This window comes from Bufo gargarizans, chromosome 7 (genome assembly GCF_014858855.1).
Source record: "Bufo gargarizans isolate SCDJY-AF-19 chromosome 7, ASM1485885v1, whole genome shotgun sequence".
NCBI classification, from domain to species: domain Eukaryota; kingdom Metazoa; phylum Chordata; class Amphibia; order Anura; family Bufonidae; genus Bufo; species Bufo gargarizans.
This window is the reverse complement of record NC_058086.1, coordinates 194203418-194226617: the sequence shown is the minus strand read 5'-3', so window position 1 is coordinate 194226617 and position 23200 is coordinate 194203418. Positions and strand designations below refer to the sequence as shown.

The 23200-nt window shown below is 45.5% G+C and overlaps 1 protein-coding gene across 9 annotated transcripts in view; it reads left to right on the top strand.

Moving 5' to 3' along the window:
- The window catches only part of MAGI1 (membrane associated guanylate kinase, WW and PDZ domain containing 1), a 437602-nt gene that overhangs the window by 352684 nt on the left and 61718 nt on the right, over positions 1-23200 (top strand). For all 9 annotated transcript variants that reach the window (XM_044302329.1, XM_044302331.1, XM_044302333.1 and 6 more), the window contains 5 exons: positions 3829-3886; positions 4485-4567; positions 9157-9270; positions 10475-10657; positions 10753-11373. In XM_044302329.1, the coding sequence (XP_044158264.1) occupies positions 3829-3886; positions 4485-4567; positions 9157-9270; positions 10475-10657; positions 10753-11373 (1059 nt within the window). The remainder of the gene's footprint in view (positions 1-3828; positions 3887-4484; positions 4568-9156; positions 9271-10474; positions 10658-10752; positions 11374-23200) is intronic.

Below are 23200 nucleotides of genomic sequence, written 5' to 3'. Positions count from 1 at the left end.
TCGCTTCAGTGCGTTTTTAATATTGGCACATTCAGGGACGCCACTAATTACACTTCACGTAGTCCCCTTCAGAAGTGCTGTGTACACGATTATTGGGGGAGATTTATCAAAACCGGTGCTAAGGAAAACTGTCTTAGTTGCCCCTAGCAACCAATCAGATTCCAGCTTTCATTTCTCTGAGCACCTTTTGAAAATGAAAGGATCGATCTGATTGGTTGCTATGGGCAACTAAGCCTTTTCCTTAGCACCGGTTTTGATAAATCTCCCCCCACTAATAGGGTAGATTTATCAAAACAAGTGTAAAGTGGAACTGGCTTAGTTCCCCATAGCAGCCAATCAGATTTCACCTTTCATTTTCCAAAGGAGCTCTGGGAAATGAAAGCTGGAATCTGATTGGCTGCTAGGGGCAACTAAGCCAGTTTGATAAATCTCCCTGGCCTGATTATTATATTCTCCCTCCGCTTTCTCTTTTCCTTGATGTAACAGTCAGTAACTAGACTCAGATTTGATAATTGATTATAATCCGTGACTATAAAACATGCATGCTGATTTTATAATTGATGTCAATGCAGATTTTATTAGGCTTCGCATCAGCCCACCAATTTCATTCTCCATTTAGTGTTGTTAGATCTTTAAAGGGGTATTCCATTATTGTACAAGTGATGGTCTGTCCTCCATATCAGACTGATGGAGGCCTGACGCCCCGCCAATCAGTGAGAACCCCTTTTAAATCTCCATTTTCAATCCTTCTCTGTGCGTTGCCTGCGCTGTATGTGTAATAATCCCTATATCCCATCCCCTCGCCTCTTGTAAAGCGTACAGACTCCCAGCTTGCTAAAAAGCAGATTCTGGAAATATGTCAGTGGGTTTTTCCTCTGGTCTGCGGCCAAACGGCAATGAAATCATCTTCTAATTAGTCGGTGTGTGTTTTGTGTGCTGTGTTGGAGTTTAGACTGCGGGATTTCCTACCCTTATGGCAGAGGGGATGAAATCTGCTAATATCACTGTTTAAAGGGAACCTGTCACTGGGATTTTGTGTATAGAGCTGAGGACATGGGTTGCTAGATGTTCGCTAGCACATCCGCAATACCCAGTCCCCATAGCTCTGTGTGCTTTTAATGTGTAAAAAAAAACGATTTGTTACATATGCAAATTAACCTGAGATGAGTCCTGTACGTGAGAGGAGTCAGGGACAAAACTCATCTCAGGGTAATTTGCATATGTATCAAATCATTTTTTTTCCACAATAAAAGCACACAGAGCTATGGGGACTGGGTATTGCAGATGTGCTAGCGGCCATCTAGCAACCCATGTCCTCAGCTCTATACACAAAATCCCAGTGACAGGTTCCCTTTAAATGTGCATTTTGTGCTCTCCTCCAATGTGCAACGCGCTTCTTGGCTTCTAATCACACAGCAATATTGTGCAGATCTTGGTGCTTTGATTTGAGAAACTTTCTGAAATAATGAGTTGATTTTAATTACCCCTATACTACCGCCTGATGGGGCTCATGCATACCACCGCAATAGAGGTCAGTGGCTTTTGGATCTCTGTTATACTGTGCACATAGTCTGCTCTAGGCCCATACTGTACCTCCATGTGCATGTGATTTTATATGCCAGGTTCTCTAGTACGGGAGCTTAGTGTATCCCATTATATGGCGGCATTAGGGATGCCAGTGAGGCCATAATGTGGCCCTGTGCTTTAGGCCCCCTGCACACGGACGTGTGCACCCCGTGGTCGTGCTGCTCCCCTCAAAATGCATGCCGCAATGCACAAACACAGTCCGTGGGGCAGCAGCAGCGGATCGCGGACCCATTCACTTGAATGGGTCCGCGATCCGGCCGTTCTGCAAAAAGATACGACATGTTCTATCTTTTTGCGGAACGGAAGTACGGGACGAAAACCCACGGAAGCACTCCGTAGTGCTTCCGTAGGGTTCCGTGATTCCGTTCCGCACCATTCCGCATATCCGGATTTGCGGACCCATTCAAGTGAATGGGTCCGCATCCGTGATGCGGAATGCCCATGGAACGGCACCCGTGTATTGTGGATCCGCAAATTGCGGTCCACAATATGGCAACGGGAAGCACAAGTTTGTGTGCAGGGGGCTTTACAAGGTGGCTCTGCTATTTCCAAAAGTCCCATAGCAGTAAATGGAGAGCAAACTGCGCATGCAGACAGCACACCGCGCAGGCGTGGCTTGTTCTCAATCCTCCATTCACTGCTATGGGACTTTTGACAGAGCCAGCGCTTGGCTATTGTCAGGTCTCTCATAGAGGTGAACAGAAGGCGCATGCCAGGCTGTTCTCCTTTCACTTTGGGGGCCGGTTCTGGAGATAGGAGCAGTACGCAGAGGCGAGACTCGCACATACCTGACATTGGTGGAATACCCCTTTAAAGAGGTTTTCCGGAAGTACAATATAGATGGCCTATGTATCACTTCTGGGGCCCCATTCTGGATGTAGGTGCGGATCCCGGAGATGGGACTCGCACCTATCTGACATTGGTAGCATATCCTATTGATAGGCCATCAATGTCCCAGGTGGGAATCTACCCCTTCAAAGGGACCATGATGCCGCTCTCATGAGGATACCCCTTTTGCTTTCATATTAACAGTTAAATTCTAAAGATCATTCATGGGATTTTAGACTGAAGAAATGCCCAATTTCCTTGGAAAAAAAGCTAAAAAGAAAAAGAGAGTCATTTATTAAGACCGGTGTTTTAGACGCCAGTCTAACCGCTATATCTGACAGTGGATCCGGCAAAGTTATGAAGAGGCGCCGGTCTCTACATAACTTTGGCGCATTCAGTGCCAGTCTAAATATAAGACTGCTCCCTAGCTGTCTTACATTTACCCCATTTCGTACGCCTAAAACGGGAGTAGAAAATAATTAATGAGACGGACCTGCTGGCCCGTCCCCTTCCCTGCCCACGCCATGGCCACTTTTTTAGACCTGGTGTGAGCAGGGAAAAGTCGCAGATTGCAACAATCTGCTCCAGAAATACACTGAATTTAAGCGTATTTCTGTTTAATAAATGACCCCTAAAATGTATAGTGTGAATGGACTCGGACGGCAAGAGATACCAGACTATTACCAGCCCAGTATGTGTTATAATGTGAGGAAGCAAGAACAGCCAGACTATGTAGTAAAATCCTGCGAAATCTTTTCATGTTTTTGTTTGTAAAGACTGGTGCCACCTACAGGTTAATAATAGGTACTACACCCCCACTAATAATTCTGGCTAGCAGTTTGTGACCTCAGGGTTTTCTGAAATATTAAATTTTTGGGTTCACAAAATTGGTTGTGGAAATGTTATTACCGGTATTCCACAAACATTACTTATAAGATGTGGTGACTCTAGTATCTGATGCCGCTTATCTCCATCAAAAATAAAGCCGGACAGGTAAAGACCCAACTTGTATAGTCTCTGATTTTCTGACTTTACGTAAAGACCCGATTGTCAGTCAGATTTAGGCTGCATGCACACGACCGTATGTATTTTGCCATCCGTTTGCCATATGCCATCCGTTTTTTATTTTTTTTGCGGATCCATTGTAACAATGCCTAAACCGGACAAGAATAGGACATGTTATATTTTTTGGGGCGGGGCTACGGAACGGACCTACGGATGCGGACAGCACATGGTGTGCCGTCTGCATTTTTTGCGGACCCATTGAAATGAATGGGTCCGCATCCTATCCGCAAAAAAAAAATGGAACGGACACGGAAACAAACAACGTTCGTGTGCATGTAGCCTTATACATCTCCTTGTAGGTTTCATTTCTTCATATTGTGCATATTTATTGTTATTTCTTTTTTTCAGAATTACCTGCAGGTTGGGAGAAGATTGAAGATCCCGTCTATGGCGTCTACTATGTAGAGTAAGTAATGATCACTGGCATCCAAAACCACCGCTTGGTCCTGAAGAGGAATGTATTTATGAATAAATTATGGGTCTGTATAGTAAAATGATTCTTATTTTCCAGAAACAGCGCCACTCTTTTCCATAGGCTGTGTCTGGTATTGCAGCTGATCCTCAATGGAGGGAGTGGGGCAGAGCTGCAATACCAGATACAGCTTATAGAGAAAAGTGGCGCTGTTTTGCATGGATGCAGTATTTCAGTCTCCATTGACTTCTTTGGCACCCACGTCACATCTAATTTTTTTCAAAGGTGGCACCAAATAAAAAGCTCTTCATGCAAACATATGGCATCCCTTGGAGGTTCCGAAGCCTTCATAGGATAACATTACTGCGGTATTACAGCTCCGCACCACTTGGAGCTCTTACCGAGCCATAATATGGTGACGGGTGTTATTAATTTAGCAGATGGTTATTTTTATTACTTTGCAATTGTCCCCCCCGCCCCACCCCCGTGTCATGGCTGGATAAACATCCTGACCATCCACGTTCAGCCTCAATGGACTTAATTCCTGTCCTTCAGTAGAAGCCATTAGTGACGTCATTGTCTTCCTTCTCAGTCACATAAACAGGAAAACGCAGTATGAAAATCCTGTCCTTGAAGCCAAACGCAAGAAGCAGCTTGGACAGCAGCAGACAGAAGGTAAGTCGTTCTCCGATGACCCGTCTGGGGATAATGTGATATTTCTAATGTTAGAGTTCTACTAGTATGTATAATCTAAGAGGTGGTGTGCATTAAACAATTACCGTATGCAAGAATTCAGGGGTTAATGTTTAAGGGGTCCACCTTGTTGCTTTAAAGGACTAATTTCATGGACAACTTATTGATATATACGCTCACCTAAAGAATTATTAGGAACACCTGTTCTATTTCTCATTAATGCGATTATCTAGTCAACCAATCACATGGCAGTTGCTTCGATGCATGTAGGGTTGTGGTCCTGGTCAAGACAATCTCCTGAACTCCAGACTGAATGTCAGAATAGGAAAGAAAGGTGATTTAAGCAATTTTGAGCGTGGCATGGTTGTTGGTGCCAGACGGGCCGGTCTGAGTATTTCACAATCTGCTCAGTTACTGGGATTTTTACGCACAACCATTTCTAGGGTTTACAAAGAATGGTGTGAAAAGGGAAAAACATCCAGTATGTGGCAGTCCTGTGGGTGAAAATGCCTTGTTGATGCTAGAGGTCAGAGGAGAATGGGCCGACTGATTCAAGACCCCACCGGGTACCACTCATCTCCACTACGAATCGGAAAAAGAGGCTACAATTTGCACGAGCTCACCAAAATTGGACTGTTGAAGACTGGAAAAATGTTGCCTGGTCTGATGAGTCTCGATTTCTGTTGAGACATTCAAATGGTAGAGTCCGAATTTGGCGTAAACAGAATGAGAACATGTATCCATCATGCCTTGTTACCACTGTGCAGGCTGGTGGTGGTGGTGTAATGGTGTGGGGGATGTTTTCTGGGCACACTTTAGGCCCCTTAGTGCCAATTGGCCATCATTTAAATGCCACGGGCTACCTGAGCATTGTTTCTGACCATGTCCATCCCTTCATGACCACCATGTACCCATCCTCTGATGGCTACTTCCAGCAGGATAATGCACCATGTCACAAAGCTCGAATCATTTCAAATTGGTTTCTTGAACATGACAATGAGTTCACTGTACTAAAATGGCCCCCACAGTCACCAGATCTCAACCCAATAGAGCATCTTTGGGATGTGGTGGAACGGGAGCTTCATGCCCTGAATGTGCATCCCTCAAATCTCCATCAACTGCAAGATGCTATCCTATCAATATGGGCCAACATTTCTAAAGAATGCTATCAGCACCTTGTGGAATCAATGCCACGTAGAATTAAGGGCTCTTTCACACTTGCGTTCTTTTCTTCCGGCATAGAGTTCCGTCGTCGGGGCTCTATGCCGGAAGAATCCTCATCAGGATGTCTTCAGTTCCGGACCGGAACGTTTTTTGGCCGGAGAAAATACCGCAGCATGCTGCGCTTTTTGCTCCGGCCAAAAATCCTGAACACTTGCCGCAAGGCCGGATCCGGAATTAATGCCCATTGAAAGGCATTGATCCGGATCCGGCCTTAAGCTAAACGTAGTTTCGGCGCATTGCCGGATCCGACGTTTAGCTTTTTCTGAGTGGTTACCATGGCTGCCGGGACGCTAAAGTCCTGGCAGCTATGGTAAAGTGTAGTGGGGAGCGGGGGAGCAGCATACTTGCCGTCCGTGCGGCTCCCGGGGCGCTCCAGAGTGACGTCGGGGCGCCCCAAGCGCATGGATCACGTGATCGCATGGCACGTCATCCATGCGCATGGGGTGCTCTGACGTCATTCTGGAGCGCCCCGGGAGCCGCGCGGTCTGTAAGTATACTGCTCCCCCGCTTCCCACTACTACTATGGCAACCAGGACTTTAATAGCGTCCTGGCTGCCATAGTAACACTGAACGCATTTTGAAGACGGATCCGTCTTCAAATGCTTTCAGTTCACTTGCGTTTTTCCGGATCCGGCGTGTAATTCCGGCAAATGGAGTACACGCCGGATCCGGACAACGCAAGTGTGAAAGAGGCCTAAGGCAGTTCTGAAGGCAAAAGGGGGTCCAACACCGTATTAGTATGGTGCTCCTAATAATTCTTTAGGTGAGTGTATCTGAGAACTTTGTAAACTCTAGAGAGTTTTTAAAGGGATATTACAGCTTTTTGATATCTATCCTTCAGACAGGACATCAATATCTAGTCAGTGGGTCATCTGTGTTGTGGCCATGCCATCATACTGCAGCTCAGCTCCTGTTCAAGTGAATAGGAGCTGAGCTGCAATAGCCCAGCATGGCCACTACACGGTGGATGGAACCTTGTGCTTCCAGATCTGCCCAGAGCGCCCCAAAACAGCTGATCAGTGGGGGTGTCAGGTGTTGGACCCCCACCAATCTGAAATTGATAACCTATCTGGACGAAAGGTTCATAAATGTCAAAAACACAGGACTACCCCTTTAATGTAAGGTTATATTTTAATATTCCTGGGGAACTTTTTATATTTTTATTTTTTAAATTATAGGATCCCAGTACATTTATAGGATGAGTATTTTAACACTCAATATTTTCACAATTTACGTAAAAAAAAAATTGCATAAAAAAAGCAACATGTGTCAGATGGCAATGGGGATACACTGTATATGGCTGATGATGACAATCCTGATTTTTGTATTGTACTTTTGCAATTTTTAACATTTTTTGCAGTTTGTTTACATGTTTTTGCAAGTATTTTGTGTTTTTGCCTTTTTTTTTACAATTATGTTTTTGCAGTTATGAATTTAAGATTCTGCTTTTTCATTTTTTTTAACATTATGTTTTAGCAGGTATTATTTTTTAAGATTGCTTTTTTGCAATTCTTTTTTAAGATTGTATTTTTTTATTTTTTTTTGACATTATGTTTTTGCAATTTTTTTTAAGATTGTGCTTTTGCATTTAAAAACAATATATAGATTTAATGCTTTACTGTTATGGAGAATAGCTGATCAGTTACACGGTTATCTGTGCCGTGTGACTGATGTATTAGATCAATGAGATACACTTCCGCCAGGAACCGCAGGACTTGTGCTCTGAGATCAGTGAGGAGAGTTTTTAGAGAGAGATTTTAGATGCTGCGTAAGGAAGGTGTAATTGTAGCGTGTGTTGAGCAGAGACTGCTGAACGTTCCCTGCTAAGGTCACCCTGAGTACAAGATCCACAGGGGGGCACCCTGAGACAAATAATCCACAGCAGAGAGGGAAGGAACCTGCACGTCTTGTGCGAGGGCTGGAAATACAGAATCAAATCCCCTGACGCTGGATCTGATGGGCACAATTTGCTATTGCACATGTTCCGTAATCTTGTTCCATCCAGATTTGCTAATGCTCGGCGTCAGTACTGATCTGAAAACCGCTGTTCTCTGTGTGTAACTACAACTCCCAGCATGACGTAATAAACAATAGTACATCGGAAACAAATGACCTGCTGTTCAGGAAGCGCTTAAACTGCCTATGTGATATGATAAGAGGAGGCCATATCTCAGTCAATAATACATTTATATAAAAATTTAATAAAATAAAAAAATAAATGGCAAAGACCATTGGAAATTCACGATATGAAAGATCAATGTGCCTGTTTAAAGGTTTTGCATAGGCATCTGTTAATGTTAGCAGTTAATTACTAATATAGTTAGTTACACAGTTGGGCCTCACGCACACGACCGTTGTGTGTTTTGCGGTCTGCAAATTGTGGATCCGCAAAACACGGATGGCGTCCGTGTGGGTTCCGCAATTTGCAGAACGGCACGGACAGCCATTGATATAACTGCCTATTCTTGTCTATAAAACGGACAACAATAGGACAGGTTATATTTTTTTGCGGACCGCGGAACGGAGCAACGGATGCGGACAGCTGTCCACATCTTTTTCGGCCCCATTGAAGTGAATGGGTCTGCATCCAAGCCGCTAAAACTGTAGCTCGGATGCGGACCAAAACAACGGTCGTGTGCATGAGTCCTTACATAGATAATACAGTTGAAAAAATACAAAAGTCCATCAAGTTCAACCAAGGGATAGGTGGGGACGCGAATCCCAGAAGGTAGTGAGACTCAGATTTCCACACGTTTTCATGAGCATTAATGTCAGTTACTTTTAAGAATTAGTCTAAACCCTTTTTAAAAACTGTCCACTGTTCCTGCTGTGACCACGTCCTGAGGAAGTCTATTCCACAGATTCACCGTTCTTACAGTAAAGAAGCTTTGACGCTTCCGAAAACTGAACTTTTTCCTCCCCAGTCGGAGGCAGTGCCCCCTTGTCTTTTGAGCGCATTTTACATAGAACAGTTTTTCACCATACTTTTTGTACGGCCCATTTATATATATTTGTATAGGTTAATCATGTCCCCCCTTAGACGTCTCTTCTCAAGACTAAATACATGTAATTCTTTTAATATAATTAATATTGATGCATTGTTACCAAAAGAAGGATGTTTTGAACCTATGGCATGTTAGGGTACATTGGGATTGACTGTATTGTACCTGGAGCAGGGCCTGAGAGAGAGGTGCATGACTTGCTCTTTGAATCCCTGTGTCATGCTCCGCCCCCCCCCAAGCCCTCCTCTTGGCGTAACACACTGTATAAGATTTGCTTGGAGTGTTCCTTTTAAAGTTTATCTTTACCTGGCTGCTTATTTCTTTTTGTTTTATTATGTCTTATAGCAACAGAGTGGCCAGGAGACCTCCCACCTCTTGCACCTCCACCCCCTATTAATCTTCTTCCCAACAACATCACACCAAAAAAGAAGGAAACGGCAAGAGACCCTTCCAACCATGGTAATTCTAGAATTATACAAAAAAACTAGGATAGTATATCAGGGTAGGACAGGGATGTACATAAAGAGGGCGCAGTTGCACCGCAGGCCTGATGAGGCATACTTACCAGCATTTGTGTTAGTAAATTTGGAACATTTAAAGACCCGCTCTGGACACGCCCAACCCTGCCCCATAAATGCACTCTTCTGGGCAGTGTTAAGAGGGTTGTCTGAGTTATAACAATAGCAAAGACAGGTGCACTCTGCGGTCTTACTAAATCCTCAAACTGATTTTAAAATTGAGAGATTAGCCAACATGTCCTACGGTGTAGGACCTGTCTGAGCCCAAGCACCGCGCCAAGGTTTCTCAAGTAGTTCGGGACCTAACACTCACCTACCTGTGCCGTATGGGCAATACCAGGGGCCAGGGGGCAAATTACAGGAGCATGAGGTCCCACTCACAAACAACTGACCAGTTACCTCCAGCATGTAACCATGCTAGTTATATAAAAACTCTGCAACCACTGTAAATGGCCAAAAATAACAAGTGAATGTATGCTCACTTGTTTTCTCCTCTGCTTCTTCCTGCGCTGTGCTTCACTACTCACCGCCGCTATTAGTTTTTCTGGCTGCAGAGGTGACGTTCTGTGCACACATGTCACTGCTGCAGCCAATTATTTGACTTCACAGAGAGGTCCCGTGCACGACTGATGCCAATGATTGGCTGCAGTTGTGACTTGTGTACGGAATGTCACCGCTGCAGCCAAAAAGACGGCATCAGCAGCCTGAGGACTGGCGCTCAGCGCTCAAAGAAACAGCGGAGAAGACAGGTGAGTATCCATTCATTTGTTATTTTTATATTTGTTATATTTTTTATTTCAGGGGCTTTTATACCAACTTGGACAACCCCTTTTAATATAAGTCTTACCCATTTTGAGGCCAGGACAAGTCCAATTTGTCAGGATTGTCTTTGAAAATTTGGGACAATCCCAGTGAATTGGGGACTGTGGTCAACTATGGATGTGATTCCAAGGGCCCTCTGTCCCATATGAGGACACTAGTATTCTACATGGTAGATGCTAGGTGAGGGTCCTTGTTACAACTCAGCTTTTAGACTTGAGTCCAGGATATTCAAGTTATGCCCCTGGGGTAGACAATGCTGCTGTTTTTTTTTACAATCTTTTATATTATATTTTTTTAATATATATATATTTTTATCATTTCAGTTAAACCATTCTTCACCAGAAACCCTTCTGAATTGAAAGGAAAATTTATTAACACAAAACTGAGGAAAAGCACCCGAGGTTTTGGTTTCACTGTGGTCGGTGGAGATGAACCGGATGAGTTTCTGCAGATAAAGAGCTTGGTTCTTGACGGCCCCGCTGCTCTGGATGGCAAGATGGAAACCGGTAAAATTGTATTTCATAAACCTTATGGGTCTGACACTTTTTGATAAATATGCAAGAGAGTTTTAACTTTTGTCATCTGTTTTTCCCCATCATAGGTGATGTTATTGTCAGTGTAAATGAGACCTGTGTACTCGGATATACCCACGCTCAAGTTGTGAAGATCTTCCAGTCTATACCCATTGGTGAATGTGTTGACCTTGAACTTTGCAGAGGGTATCCACTTCCATTCGACCCTGATGATCCCAACACAAGTCTGGTGACATCGGTGGCCATATTGGATAAAGACCCTATCATTGTCAATGGACAAGAAACATATGACTCGCCATCCAGCAACAGCAGTAAAACTAGAAAAGTCAATAACTTGAAGGAGCCAAGGCCAAGCAGCCCTGCAGACGTAACTTCGAATGGTTCCCATGGTTACCCTAATGACACTGTCTCTTTGGCTTCCTCTATAGCAACGCAACCTGAACTCATTACAGTGCATATAGTCAAAGGGCCAATGGGCTTTGGCTTCACTATAGCAGATAGTCCTGGCGGTGGTGGCCAGAGGGTGAAACAGATTGTAGACAGCCCTCGTTGCCGTGGCCTCAAAGAAGGAGATCTCATTGTGGAAGTAAATAAGAAGAATGTGCAGACTCTTACACATAATCAAGTTGTGGATTTACTGATCGAATGTCCAAAGGGGAGTGAAGTTACTTTGTTGGTGCAGAGAGGAGGTAAGCATTGTATACTTGTAGCGGATTGACCTAATTGGTCATGTAAAACCAATACTGCATTAGTCCACTCTATGTAGATTGTGCTTGATGTGTTGTGAAGGATGTCAATTTGGACTTATGGTGGCCATACGCAGGAGATTGATCGTCCTGGACTTAGGACATGGAAATGAATGAATCCTCAGGAGGCTTCTAAGCATTAGGCAGAGAAAAGTGAAGGGTTGGATAGTTGAACTATAATTATGATGGCAAATTTGTTGGAATATCTCCACTATATCAAACACTACTAGTAAACAGAAGTTCTACATATCTAACCAAAGATGGGAGATTCACAACCTTACCAAAATATGGGGACAAAAGTTTGGGTCAAGATTGTCCAGCTTAAGAAAGAGTCCTTGAAAGAAGATCTTAGGATGGGACGTGATTGGTGAAGGTCCACTGTTAAAGCTGGCCATACACATTACATTAACGTTGGCCAAACCTGCCAACCATATGTGTATGGGGGCCTCTTGATTCTCTGCCGACGGCAGATGTTGAGGGAGAGAAAGATCGGGCAGTTATATTTCAACATGCCAAGTCTTTGGTTCACAGAGAAGAAAAGCTGGTGCCGTAGGTGTCTGCCAGTCACTTGTTGTTACCTTCCCATTCAACTGAGAATCCATTTATGTCAGTGGGTCAGGAGAGATAGCCGTCAGCCAAATGGACATTTGGCTGAACCATTTCTAAAATGTATGGCTGGCTTTAGACCCTGCTGATCTGCACAACGAAGGAGCTGGAGTGCTTGTAATTGCTAAGGATAGTTGATGAATGCTGGAGCTCCGAGAGACCCTTTAATATGTTTTCTGTATTGATGCCATCAAATAGTTTGGTTATAGATTGGTATGAGTAAAAAGGGTCTACCTTTTTCCCTGGCCCATGGGCAGTGTCTGATATTGCATCTAAACCTTGTTTAAGTGAATGGAACTGATCTGCAATACCATACATGGCCCATGGACAAGAGGGGCGCTCTTCCTGGAAAGCGTTCGATCTTATTTTCTAACATTAGACAATCCCTTTAAATCTGTTGCAGTACAGGCCATGTAAAAAGGTTTGCTTATGACCTTAAATGCAGAGTTTAATTAAAGTACCGTCTATGAATAAATGCAAGCTTTCAAGTTTTCTCAGCCATTCTGCTATTTGGCAGGTTTATTGAAAATGCTTTTCACTTTATTGCTGGTCTTTTGAATATTGACTGAATGGAAATGAGACATTAGTAGTTAATTGGATTAGTGTAAATGGTGGTAAAGCTGAGGATTGTTTTCCAGCACCGCAAGCAATGGGCCAGAAAATGAGCAATGTGTCTGGGGTAATGGTTTCCTACTGTAGAAATACATCCAATGGGACTTACCTTTGCACCTTACTATTTCCCCATCCCCACTGCTCTGTAGTCCCATCACTGGTGCATCGTCCGTAAGGTTGAAATATTACTGAACCACAATGGCCTATAGCCGTTTCCTGCTAGGAAGTCATGTGATCCAACTTCAGCTTAGATATCACATCACACATTTCTAACCAGTAGGGCAGCAGGTTGTATATATGAGGAAGTTGTCTTTTTTATATTTGCTGTTGCCCCCAGTGTTTTAAACTTTGAAAACTCTTTAAATAAATACTAGTACATATATAAAATATACCGGTATTTATAAAATGATAAAAGTTGCAGGATGCCGCCAACAGCCTTAAAAGCTAAAGTAGCCTGAAGGTAAAATAGTATACCTCATTTATCTTTTTTTTTTTAATTTGTGCCAAATGCCAGTTTAGATTGGGCACATATTCTGTTGACTCAGAGAGAGGAGTTATCAAATTAGTTCTTTGTGCTTTGGTAGGCTTTATTCTCCTTGATATTGCTTCGACATCAACTCATCTCTACTTTATGAATTCGATGGCGAATTCCTGTCTGATCTTAGAGCCTGCGGTAGCCGCCACAACTAGGCTTTTCTTCACTCAGGCCAAAAATTCGATTTGGTGCCCTAGTCCTGTATGCTGGCCAGAGTGGCTTTTAGGCCCCTTGCAGACGAGCGTGTCTGGATTAGGTCCAGATGCGTTGCGGATGCATTCAGTGCCATTCAGTTTTGTTTGCGCGGGTGCAATGCGATTTCAGTTGTTCGCATTCAGTTGTTCAGTTTTTATCGCGCGGGTACAATGCGATTTACTGCGTTTTGCACGCGCGTGATAAAAAACTGAATGTTTACAAATAACATCTCTTAGCAACCATCCGTTAAAATTGCATCGCATCCGCACTTGCTTGCGGATGCAATGCGATTTTCACGCAGCCCCATTCACTTCTATGGGGCCAGCGTTGCGTGAAAATCGCAGAATATAGAACATGCTGCGATTTTTCACGCAACACAAAAGTGATGCGTGAAAACCAGCGCTCATGTACACAGACCCATTTAAATAAATGGGTCCGGATTCCGTGTGGGCGCAATGCGTATCACGCATTGCACCCGCGTGGAGTTCTCGCTCGTGTGAAAGGGGCCTTAGGCTTCCCACCTAAAGGCTCTGCTCTCTCTGCAACTGCCGTGCCCTCAGCACTTTGACTGACAGGCCAGGCAGTGTAAACGTGATCACGTCTGGCCCTGACTTCTTTTAAAGTCTCGAGCTTCAGGGCTCGTTCACTTCTGTCCTGTGAGCCTCCTTCGTGTACTGCACCTTAGCCAGATACTGAGGTGCATGGTGCAGCGCGAGACTTTAGGGGAAGTTAGGGCCAGGCGCGATCACGTTTACACTGCCTGGCCCTGTCAATCAAAGAGCAGAGCCTCTAGGTGTAACGGCAACGCCCCCATTGCTCCTAGACGCTCATTTGCATATAGTGTGGGCACATATGAACATGGAACCAACACAGATGTCTTCAGCTGCCAAGCGCACATGTAACCGGTCAGCCAGTGTCATAGGTTCAAAACTGCTGACAGATGCCCTTTAACTTTGCCCCTTGCCTAAGCTGATGTTGACCAATTCCATCCATGAGAGATGCTCTTAATTAGTGCACCATTTTTTTAAAAATCTTTGGGTGGTGGAACTAGACTCCGAGAGAGGAAGCTCGGTGGTCACTCATATGTGGCTGAGAAGATCTGTGAGATCAAGCTGAAGACTTGTAGGGGCTTTTAAAAACTGGAACGCCCCACCTATTTGTATCATTGATCTGTATGTCTATGACCACCTCTAACCTTTTTGGTCCAGACGTTGTAAGGGAGAGTTCACATCACCATTGTTTCCAGAATAGCTGAAACCGATGCATGAGATGCTCTTTGCATGCAGAGTCCTCCAGAGCATGAGATGCTCTTTGCATGCAGAGTCCTCCAGAGCATGAGATGCTCTTTGTATGCAGAGTCCTCCAGAGCATGAGATGCTCTTTGTATGCAGAGTCCTCCAGAGCATGAGATGCTCTTTGTATGCAGAGTCCTCCAGAGCATGAGATGCTCTTTGTATGCAGAGTCCTCCAGAGCATGAGATGCTCTTTGTATGCAGAGTCCTCCAGAGCATGAGATGCTCTTTGTATGCAGAGTCCTCCAGAGCATGAGATGCTCTTTGTATGCAGAGTCCTCCAGAGCATGAGATGCTCTTTGTATGCAGAGTCCTCCAGAGCATGAGATGCTCTTTGTATGCAGAGTCCTCCAGAGCATGAGATGCTCTTTGTATGCAGAGTCCTCCAGAGCATGAGATGCTCTTTGTATGCAGAGTCCTCCAGAGCATGAGATGCTCTTTGTATGCAGAGTCCTCCAGAGCATGAGATGCTCTTTGTATGCAGAGTCCTCCAGAGCATGAGATGCTCTTTGTATGCAGAGTCCTCCAGAGCATGAGATGCTCTTTGTATGCAGAGTCCTCCAGAGATGCACATGTTCCGTTTTGTTACAGGATCCATTTTTTTTCTGTCCTTTTGACAGATCAGAACTGAAAAATAACGGTGATGTGAACTCTCCCTAAGAGAGCTTTGCTTCCGGTGATGGAAGGGAACGAAGTGTGCATGTTATTGTGGTGCATGCTGCTTTTTTCCCTTCTTAAACCCTTCAGTGATTTATCACTTTGCCTCTGCACATCTCTGACATGAAAGAGCGACACTGTCTGCTGGATCCGTCCAGCTGAGCCGCCTCCTTTTATTCAAGCAGCATGTTCCAGAGAGCAGTAGTGAGACAGATACCCCATACCTGCTCCAATCAAATGTCCACCACAGACTGTTGATTGTTACATCGCAGATTTTACATACGTACTACAAGCTCAGATTTATTAAATTAGCTTTAGGTCGGCTTTATATTTATTTCATTAGAAAAAAAATTAAAAAAATGCCGTGCTGGTATATGAAACGTTTATTCATACCTTTGAGAGGGCGCCTTGTTTAAATCGCACACATGATTCATCAAGCAGGAGACCTCATTATACTGATTTCTCACTTACATGTCTAGTACATGTCCACGGTGGACATGATCAGTCCTCTGATAAAGTGATCAGAGCATCATCCAAAAATCATCAAGAATATTTGGGTGAAACCCAGTGTCAAAGGTTTAATTTCTCTGCAGCACCCCTACAGGGAAAATGAAGCATTACACATTAATCATTTAAATTAATGAGTTGTCTATGCAATACAGGACATAGAAAGTCCTCCACAGCGTGAAATGCTCTTTGTATGCAGAGTCCTCCAAAGCGTGAGATGCTCTTTCTGTGCAGAGTCCTCCAGAGCACGAGATGCTCTTTCTGTGCAGAGTCCTCCAGAGCACGAGATGCTCTTTCTGTGCAGAGTCCTCCAGAGCACGAGATGCTCTTTCTGTGCAGAGTCCTCCAGAGCACGAGATGCTCTTTCTGTGCAGAGTCCTCCAGAGCACGAGATGCTCTTTCTGTGCAGAGTCCTCCAGAGCACGAGATGCTCTTTCTGTGCAGAGTCCTCCAGAGCACGAGATGCTCTTTCTGTGCAGAGTCCTCCAGAGCACGAGATGCTCTTTCTGTGCAGAGTCCTCCAGAGCACGAGATGCTCTTTCTGTGCAGAGTCCTCCAGAGCACGAGATGCTCTTTCTGTGCAGAGTCCTCCAGAGCACGAGATGCTCTTTCTGTGCAGAGTCCTCCAGAGCACGAGATGCTCTTTCTGTGCAGAGTCCTCCAGAGCACGAGATGCTCTTTCTGTGCAGAGTCCTCCAGAGCACGAGATGCTCTTTCTGTGCAGAGTCCTCCAGAGCACGAGATGCTCTTTCTGTGCAGAGTCCTCCAGAGCACGAGATGCTCTTTCTGTGCAGAGTCCTCCAGAGCACGAGATGCTCTTTCTGTGCAGAGTCCTCCAGAGCACGAGATGCTCTTTCTGTGCAGAGTCCTCCAGAGCACGAGATGCTCTTTCTGTGCAGAGTCCTCCAGAGCATGAGATGCTCTTTCTGTGCAGAGTCCTCCAGAGCATGAGATGCTCTTTCTGTGCAGAGTCCTCCAGAGCATGAGATGCTCTTTGTGTGCAGAGTCCTCCAGAGCATGAGATGCTCTTTGTGTGCAGAGTCCTCCAGAGCATGAGATGCTCTTTGTGTGCAGAGTCCTCCAGAGCACGAGATGCTCTTTGTGTGCAGAGTCCTCCAGAGCACGAGATGCTCTTTGTGTGCAGAGTCCTCCAGAGCACGAGATGCTCTTTGTGTGCAGAGTCCTCCAGAGCACGAGATGCTCTTTGTGTGCAGAGTCCTCCAGAGCACGAGATGCTCTTTGTGTGCAGAGTCCTCCAGAGCACGAGATGCTCTTTGTGTGCAGAGTCCTCCAGAGCACGAGATGCTCTTTGTGTGCAGAGTCCTCCAGAGCACGAGATGCTCTTTGTGTGCAGAGTCCTCCAGAGCACGAGATGCTCTTTGTGTGCAGAGTCCTCCAGAGCACGAGATGCTCTTTGTGTGCAGAGTCCTCCAGAGCACGAGATGCTCTTTGTGTGCAGAGTCCTCCAGAGCACGAGATGCTCTTTGTGTGCAGAGTCCTCCAGAGCACGAGATGCTCTTTGTGTGCAGAGTCCTCCAGAGCACGAGATGCTCTTTGTGTGCAGAGTCCTCCAGAGCACGAGATGCTCTTTGTGTGCAGAGTCCTCCAGAGCACGAGATGCTCTTTCTATGGTATTCTCTTTCTAGATGTGAAGCCTATACAGACAGCACAAGGATGCAGACACCTCAGGCCTTAGGCTGGAAGAGGCCTGTGGCCTGCACTGCAGATGATATGGCTGACCCCACCAGATGACTTGTGTAGCTCCACCTTCTTTAAATTTGGAAGGGCCACTTTTAGTTTTTTTCTCCAGGGCCATTTTAAGTTGCCAGTTTGCACCTGGACTTATTCTCTTGAGGTGTAGGCCATGTGACCAATGGAGACGATGTCACAGGCTAAGGGCTCATGCACACAACCATATGTTTTTTTGCGATTTGCAAAAAATACGGATGACGTCCGTGTGCATTCCGTATTTTGCGGAACGGAAGCGCTGGCCCTAATAGAACAGTGCTATCCTTGTCTGTAATGCGGACAATAATAGGACATGTTCTAATTTTTGGCGGAACGGAAACACGGACATACGGAAACGGAATGCACACTGACTAACTTCCGTTTTTTTGCAGGACCCATTGAAATGAGTGGTTCCGCATGCGGTACCGCAAAAAAAACAACTGAATTGACACGGAAAGAAAATACGTTTGTGTGCATGCGCCCTAAGGATAAGGCTGCAGTGCTCACCCTTTCAAGCAGCTGACCAGAGTTTCTGCTGTAAATCAGGTACCCACTAATCAGATAGGTCATCATAATTGAATTCCTGGGAAAACCCCATTAATAAAGGTCTCATTGATAGGTGGCATGAGCAGGGAAAAAAAAAATACAACCACATGACAACATGGTTGCATACCTCGCGGCTGTATGTGCTGATTAAACTAATTAGCACTGTGGCAGCCAGGTGACACAAGTGGAACAGGGTCACTGTTGTAGGCAGCGATTGGCTGCTGCAGCTTCATGTCCCCCCCCCCCCCCCATCAACAGGATGTTGATTTTAGTGCAGCAAGGAGATGAAGAAGAGCTGGTCATGGTGCGATGGAGACCAAACCCAGCGCTGGGGACCAAGTAAGTGTATGTTCATCAGCTTGAGTCGGCCACTCTAGGAGGTCTGTTATAGTCTTGGATAACCCCTCTGCGCAGTACTCAACCACAGTGCAGCCATTCTGCACCAGGAGCCATTACACGATAAGGTCCCAGATCTCTCATCGGTTTGAGGACAGGTCATTGGAAAACCCAGTTTAACCCTTCCAGATACATAGCTGTATCCACCCACACGGGCAGTTTCCCGTTCACCTGGCCTCTACTGCATCATGGTCCACAAATCAAGGCACGCTGAAATGCCAGTTGAGCGTTCAATGCGGGCACATCTACGTCTGCCGCGCAGCCACTACTCAGCGTGCACTCCCTGCGCAGCCCCAATCCTTAGAGAAATCCAGCCTGTCATCTAATCAGAGAGCATTCACCTGTAAATGGCTTAAAATCTGATTTTAGGAAAGGTTGTAAAGCCTTTCACAGCATGGAGTCTTCATCGGTTTCCACCGGAGAATTTCTTCAGTGGGAAGTCTATCTACCTGTTCTCATCTTCGCAAATTCTTATCTGGCTTCTGCACGAAGAAGATAAAGTTTGTCTGGCGCTCGCTCTCAAAAGCCGTGAGAGTAGTTTTCCGCCAGTGTTTTTTATTCTTTATTTTGTTTGAAATCCATTTCCTCAATGTCCCATGTGTTGAGCTCTGGAAAAAAATGAAAAAAGCTGCAAGCACCAAATAAACACTCAGGCTGGTAAGTGCTCGTGTCCAGCAGTTCTCAAATTGGCAGATCGTTCAGTTATCATATTACTAAAACACGATTAGAATTCATTCCAGGAAGAGAGTAAGTGCTCGCTGAAGGGATTCCAGGAAAGAAGAGACGTTGAGAGGAACCTCCGACCAGGAGACCGGATGTAGCTGGTGGGATTGCTCTATAGGTGACATCACCCTGTGCCAGGAATTCTTTACATATACATTGATCTGGATCGTTGTCTCAGACCGGACAGCGGAGCAACGATTCTCGATGATGGTGAGGCCTTGTACACACGACCCTATCTGTTTTGTGGTCCGCGAATCGTGGAATGCGGTCTTTGTGCCGCCTGCATTTTATTTATGGACCCATTGTTGACAATGGCTCAGGGGACATGCGGATGCAGAAAGCAGAGGGATGATCCGTGTGCTTACCACATCCATATATCCGTTCTGCAAAAAGGATAAAACATGTCCTATACTTGTCCACAAAATGCGAACCACAGACAATGGATCCACAAATAATGCAGGTGCAACACGAGCAGCATCCGTATTTTACGAATCCGTGATTTGCAGACCGCAAAACCGATACGCTCTTGTGCATTATCTAAAGTGACCCCATACTCATATAAATGACTTTGAAGAACCACCTGGCCAATAATCAGATGAGTTAATCGATTTGTTCATCAAAAAGAGTTATTGAGCAGCGAGTGGTTGTCCTCGCTGCTCAAGAAGCTCCCCCCTCGCCGCTTGATTTACAGGACAGGACCTCTCGCCTGGCCATGACAGTCTTGTGCCTGCTGCACAAGTGCAGAGCTTCTGCGGTGGATATCGCATACGCGGCTACGCGGTTGGGTAGTGGTACATGAATGGTCTCTGCTCCTGTATCCGCTGCAGAGCATCTGAGCTTGCACAGGCGCAAGAGTGTCAGGGCGAGATGTCCGGCCCTGTCCATCAGTCGGCAGAAGGGAGCCCCTCGCTGCTCAAGAACTTTTGATGATCCAATCGATTTGCTCATTTCTGCTACCAACATTTTCATTGGTAAATTTGGGGCATTTAAGCCTCACCCAGGGCATGGCAATCCAGCTTGGTAATGTCTACTTCTGGGTGGGACTTGTATAAGCACCACCCATTTTTAGGCAGGGGCAAAGCCAAATTTGTATGGCTTGTCTTTGAAACTATGGTATAGTACGAGGGCAATGCAAGGACCTCTTAGGGCCCATGTACATTCGTCAGGAGAGTGGGAGGTGATCAGGCCTGAGTGATGGTGCTCCTTTAAGGCTGGTGCTAGATGTCAATTTTGGCCACTACACCCATCCTTAGTGCCTCGGTCCCGGAAAGAATCCGCAGAAAATCTGCACGTCACAAATGTGGATTTCTCGGTGGGTTTTGATGCAGATTCACAGCAGATTTTGTCACTGCTGCGTTGAAATATGCTGAGTCTGCAACAAAAATTGCCATGCACTGCACAGTATGTGGATGAGATCTGTAAAATCCTGGTACTGTAGACCACATTAACGCTATCCTGGGCTGACCCTCCTTTTTTTTCTCTTGCACGGTAATCATTTCCACCTTTGTGCCCCAATACAGTAGTAATGTTCCCTTTTTGTGACCCCCACATTAATAGGGCGCCCCTAAAATAGTATTACTCGTCTAACCCTGTTCCTGCAGTGAGGCAGTACCAAGTTGAGTGAGAGAATCAGTGCAGGTGGTGCAAGTCTAGCGATGTAGCTGGGCCATCTGCACCAAGCCACTGACGACGTGACCGTGGTCCTGACATCCCATGGGCTTCGGCCTGTGGCCAGTAAATGGCAGGACACCAGTCCCAAGGATGAAGACGGAGTTGAAATTGGTGTTCATTTGAGGCCAGATATGCAGGGCGTGAAACCCAGATGCCCTCTGCTAGCAACATCGCCGCCCAACATGCACCCTTAGAAGGCAATACCAATGTGCGGTTTTCAAAAAGTTCTATTGCTTTTAAATAAAACAAAAAAAAGTATAAGCCTCTTCACGACTTTTGTGAAATTAAAAGGGTTTTCCAAGATATTTTTTTACAGATGACCTATCCTCTGGATAATAGGTCATCAGTAAAATAACCAGTGGGCGGCTGACACCCCGCCAATCAGCTGTTTTGAGAAGGCAGCGCCGTACATTGTATAGTGGCGGTGCTTGGTATTACAGCTCAGCCCCATTCACTTGAAAGCTACATGACAGTGGTATAGGAAAAGCAGAGAGAAGGCTGGATGTCGGACCCCCACCAATCAGATACTGAGGACCTATCCAGAGGATAGGTCCTCAGTGAATTTATTTTTTTATCAGAAAACCCCTTTAATTAGCAAAAAGTCCTTGTCATAGAGGCACTGGCAGTAAATTAGCAATTCATTCCCATACAAAGGACATGTATCCGAGATGGTTCTGAATCTTTTCTGACGCGCTCTCTGATTTGCCGTCCTGGAGTTTCTGCACTTGCCTTTTCAGAAATCTAATTTTTTTTTTTTTACAGTCATCATAAAAATATTTCTCCAGACAGACCTCGCCCCATTCTCTTTGACAGATAGATGATTTAGATGATTGCTGTGCAGCGTACTGGAAGACATAAAAAAAAAAAGTCAACAGATTTTTATTTTTCTCTTTTATAATTTATTTTTTATTTTTCATCAGACAGCGAGAACAAAGATGTAAAAATATTTGTCAACAGAGATGAGTTTAATGTACTTGGGAATTTGCATACATTGCTCTGTTTTCTCTGGAGAGAACGCAAACCCTGGTTACAGTCAGCGCTGCCGTCAGGCATCTCTCGCCACCGGGGGCGGATTGGCCATAGACCTTACAGCCGGTGACCGCACATGTCCTCCTGAATTCAACTATGGCCTGCATCTCACTTCCTAAGCCCCCTGCTCCATATCTTAGGGTCCATTCACACGTCCGCAACTGTTTTGCGGTCTGCAGATCACGGATCCACAAAACACGGACACTGGCCATGTGCATTCCGCGTTTTGCAGACTGCACATGGCCGGCGCTATAGTAGAAATGCCTTTTCTAGGACATGTTTGAATTTTTTTGTGGGGCCACGGAACGGAAGTGCAGATGCGGACAGCACACGGTGTGCTGTCCGCATCTTTTGCGGCCCCATTGAAAATGAATGGGTCTGCACCCGTTCTGCAAAATTGAGGAACGGATGTGGACCTATTTTGCGGACGTGTGAATGGCCCTTTAATCAGAGACAAATGAAGGAGGAGGAGAACAGAAAATGGCAGCTATTAATGGCCACCACAGAGGGAAAGCTTTTGGGGCAATATATCGTGCTGCACTGTGGTATATGGTATTTTGCGCTGTCAATTTAGATGCTCCTACAACATGGGGTCACTTTTAGGCTTTTTTCCAGGGCCACTTCAAGTTCCCAATTCGCCTCTGCTCAAGTCATCACATATGTCCAAATAAAACTGACCTTAGAGACGTGTACTGGTCAGCTGAATACCACAGACTCTGTACCATCTTCCTTGGTGCCCGCACCGCCAAGAAAACCGCCATTTTACACTAGGGAGGTGCCATTGCACCTTGTTGCACAGAGGCTCTGCTCACTGCCCTTTATGGTGCGCCCCCAACGTTCGAGACCGACAGGCCAGGCAGTTAAAACATATTCACACCTGGGAGCTTGTTCGGCACATGCACAGCTAAGGGATGGAGACTGTCTGGCGGATGGGCAATCTCCATCCCTTTACTGCGCATGTGCCAAGCGTGCTTCCGCAAGACCTCAGGGCCAGGTGTGAATATGTTTTCACTGTCTGACCTGGGGGTGCGGCGCCACTTCTCTGCAGGGGCTCAGCTGCAGTACCAAGCAAAGCCACTATACAATGTACGGCGCTGTGTTGCTGAGCTGATAGAAGGCCGCAGTGCTACTGCGAGTGCCGTTGCCTTCTTAAACAACTAATCAGCTGGGGTCCCAGGTGTCGGACCCCCACAGATCAGATAATGATGACCTTTCCAGAGGATAGGTCATCAGTATAAAATTCTTGGAAGACCCCTTTAATTGCAGTATCCAT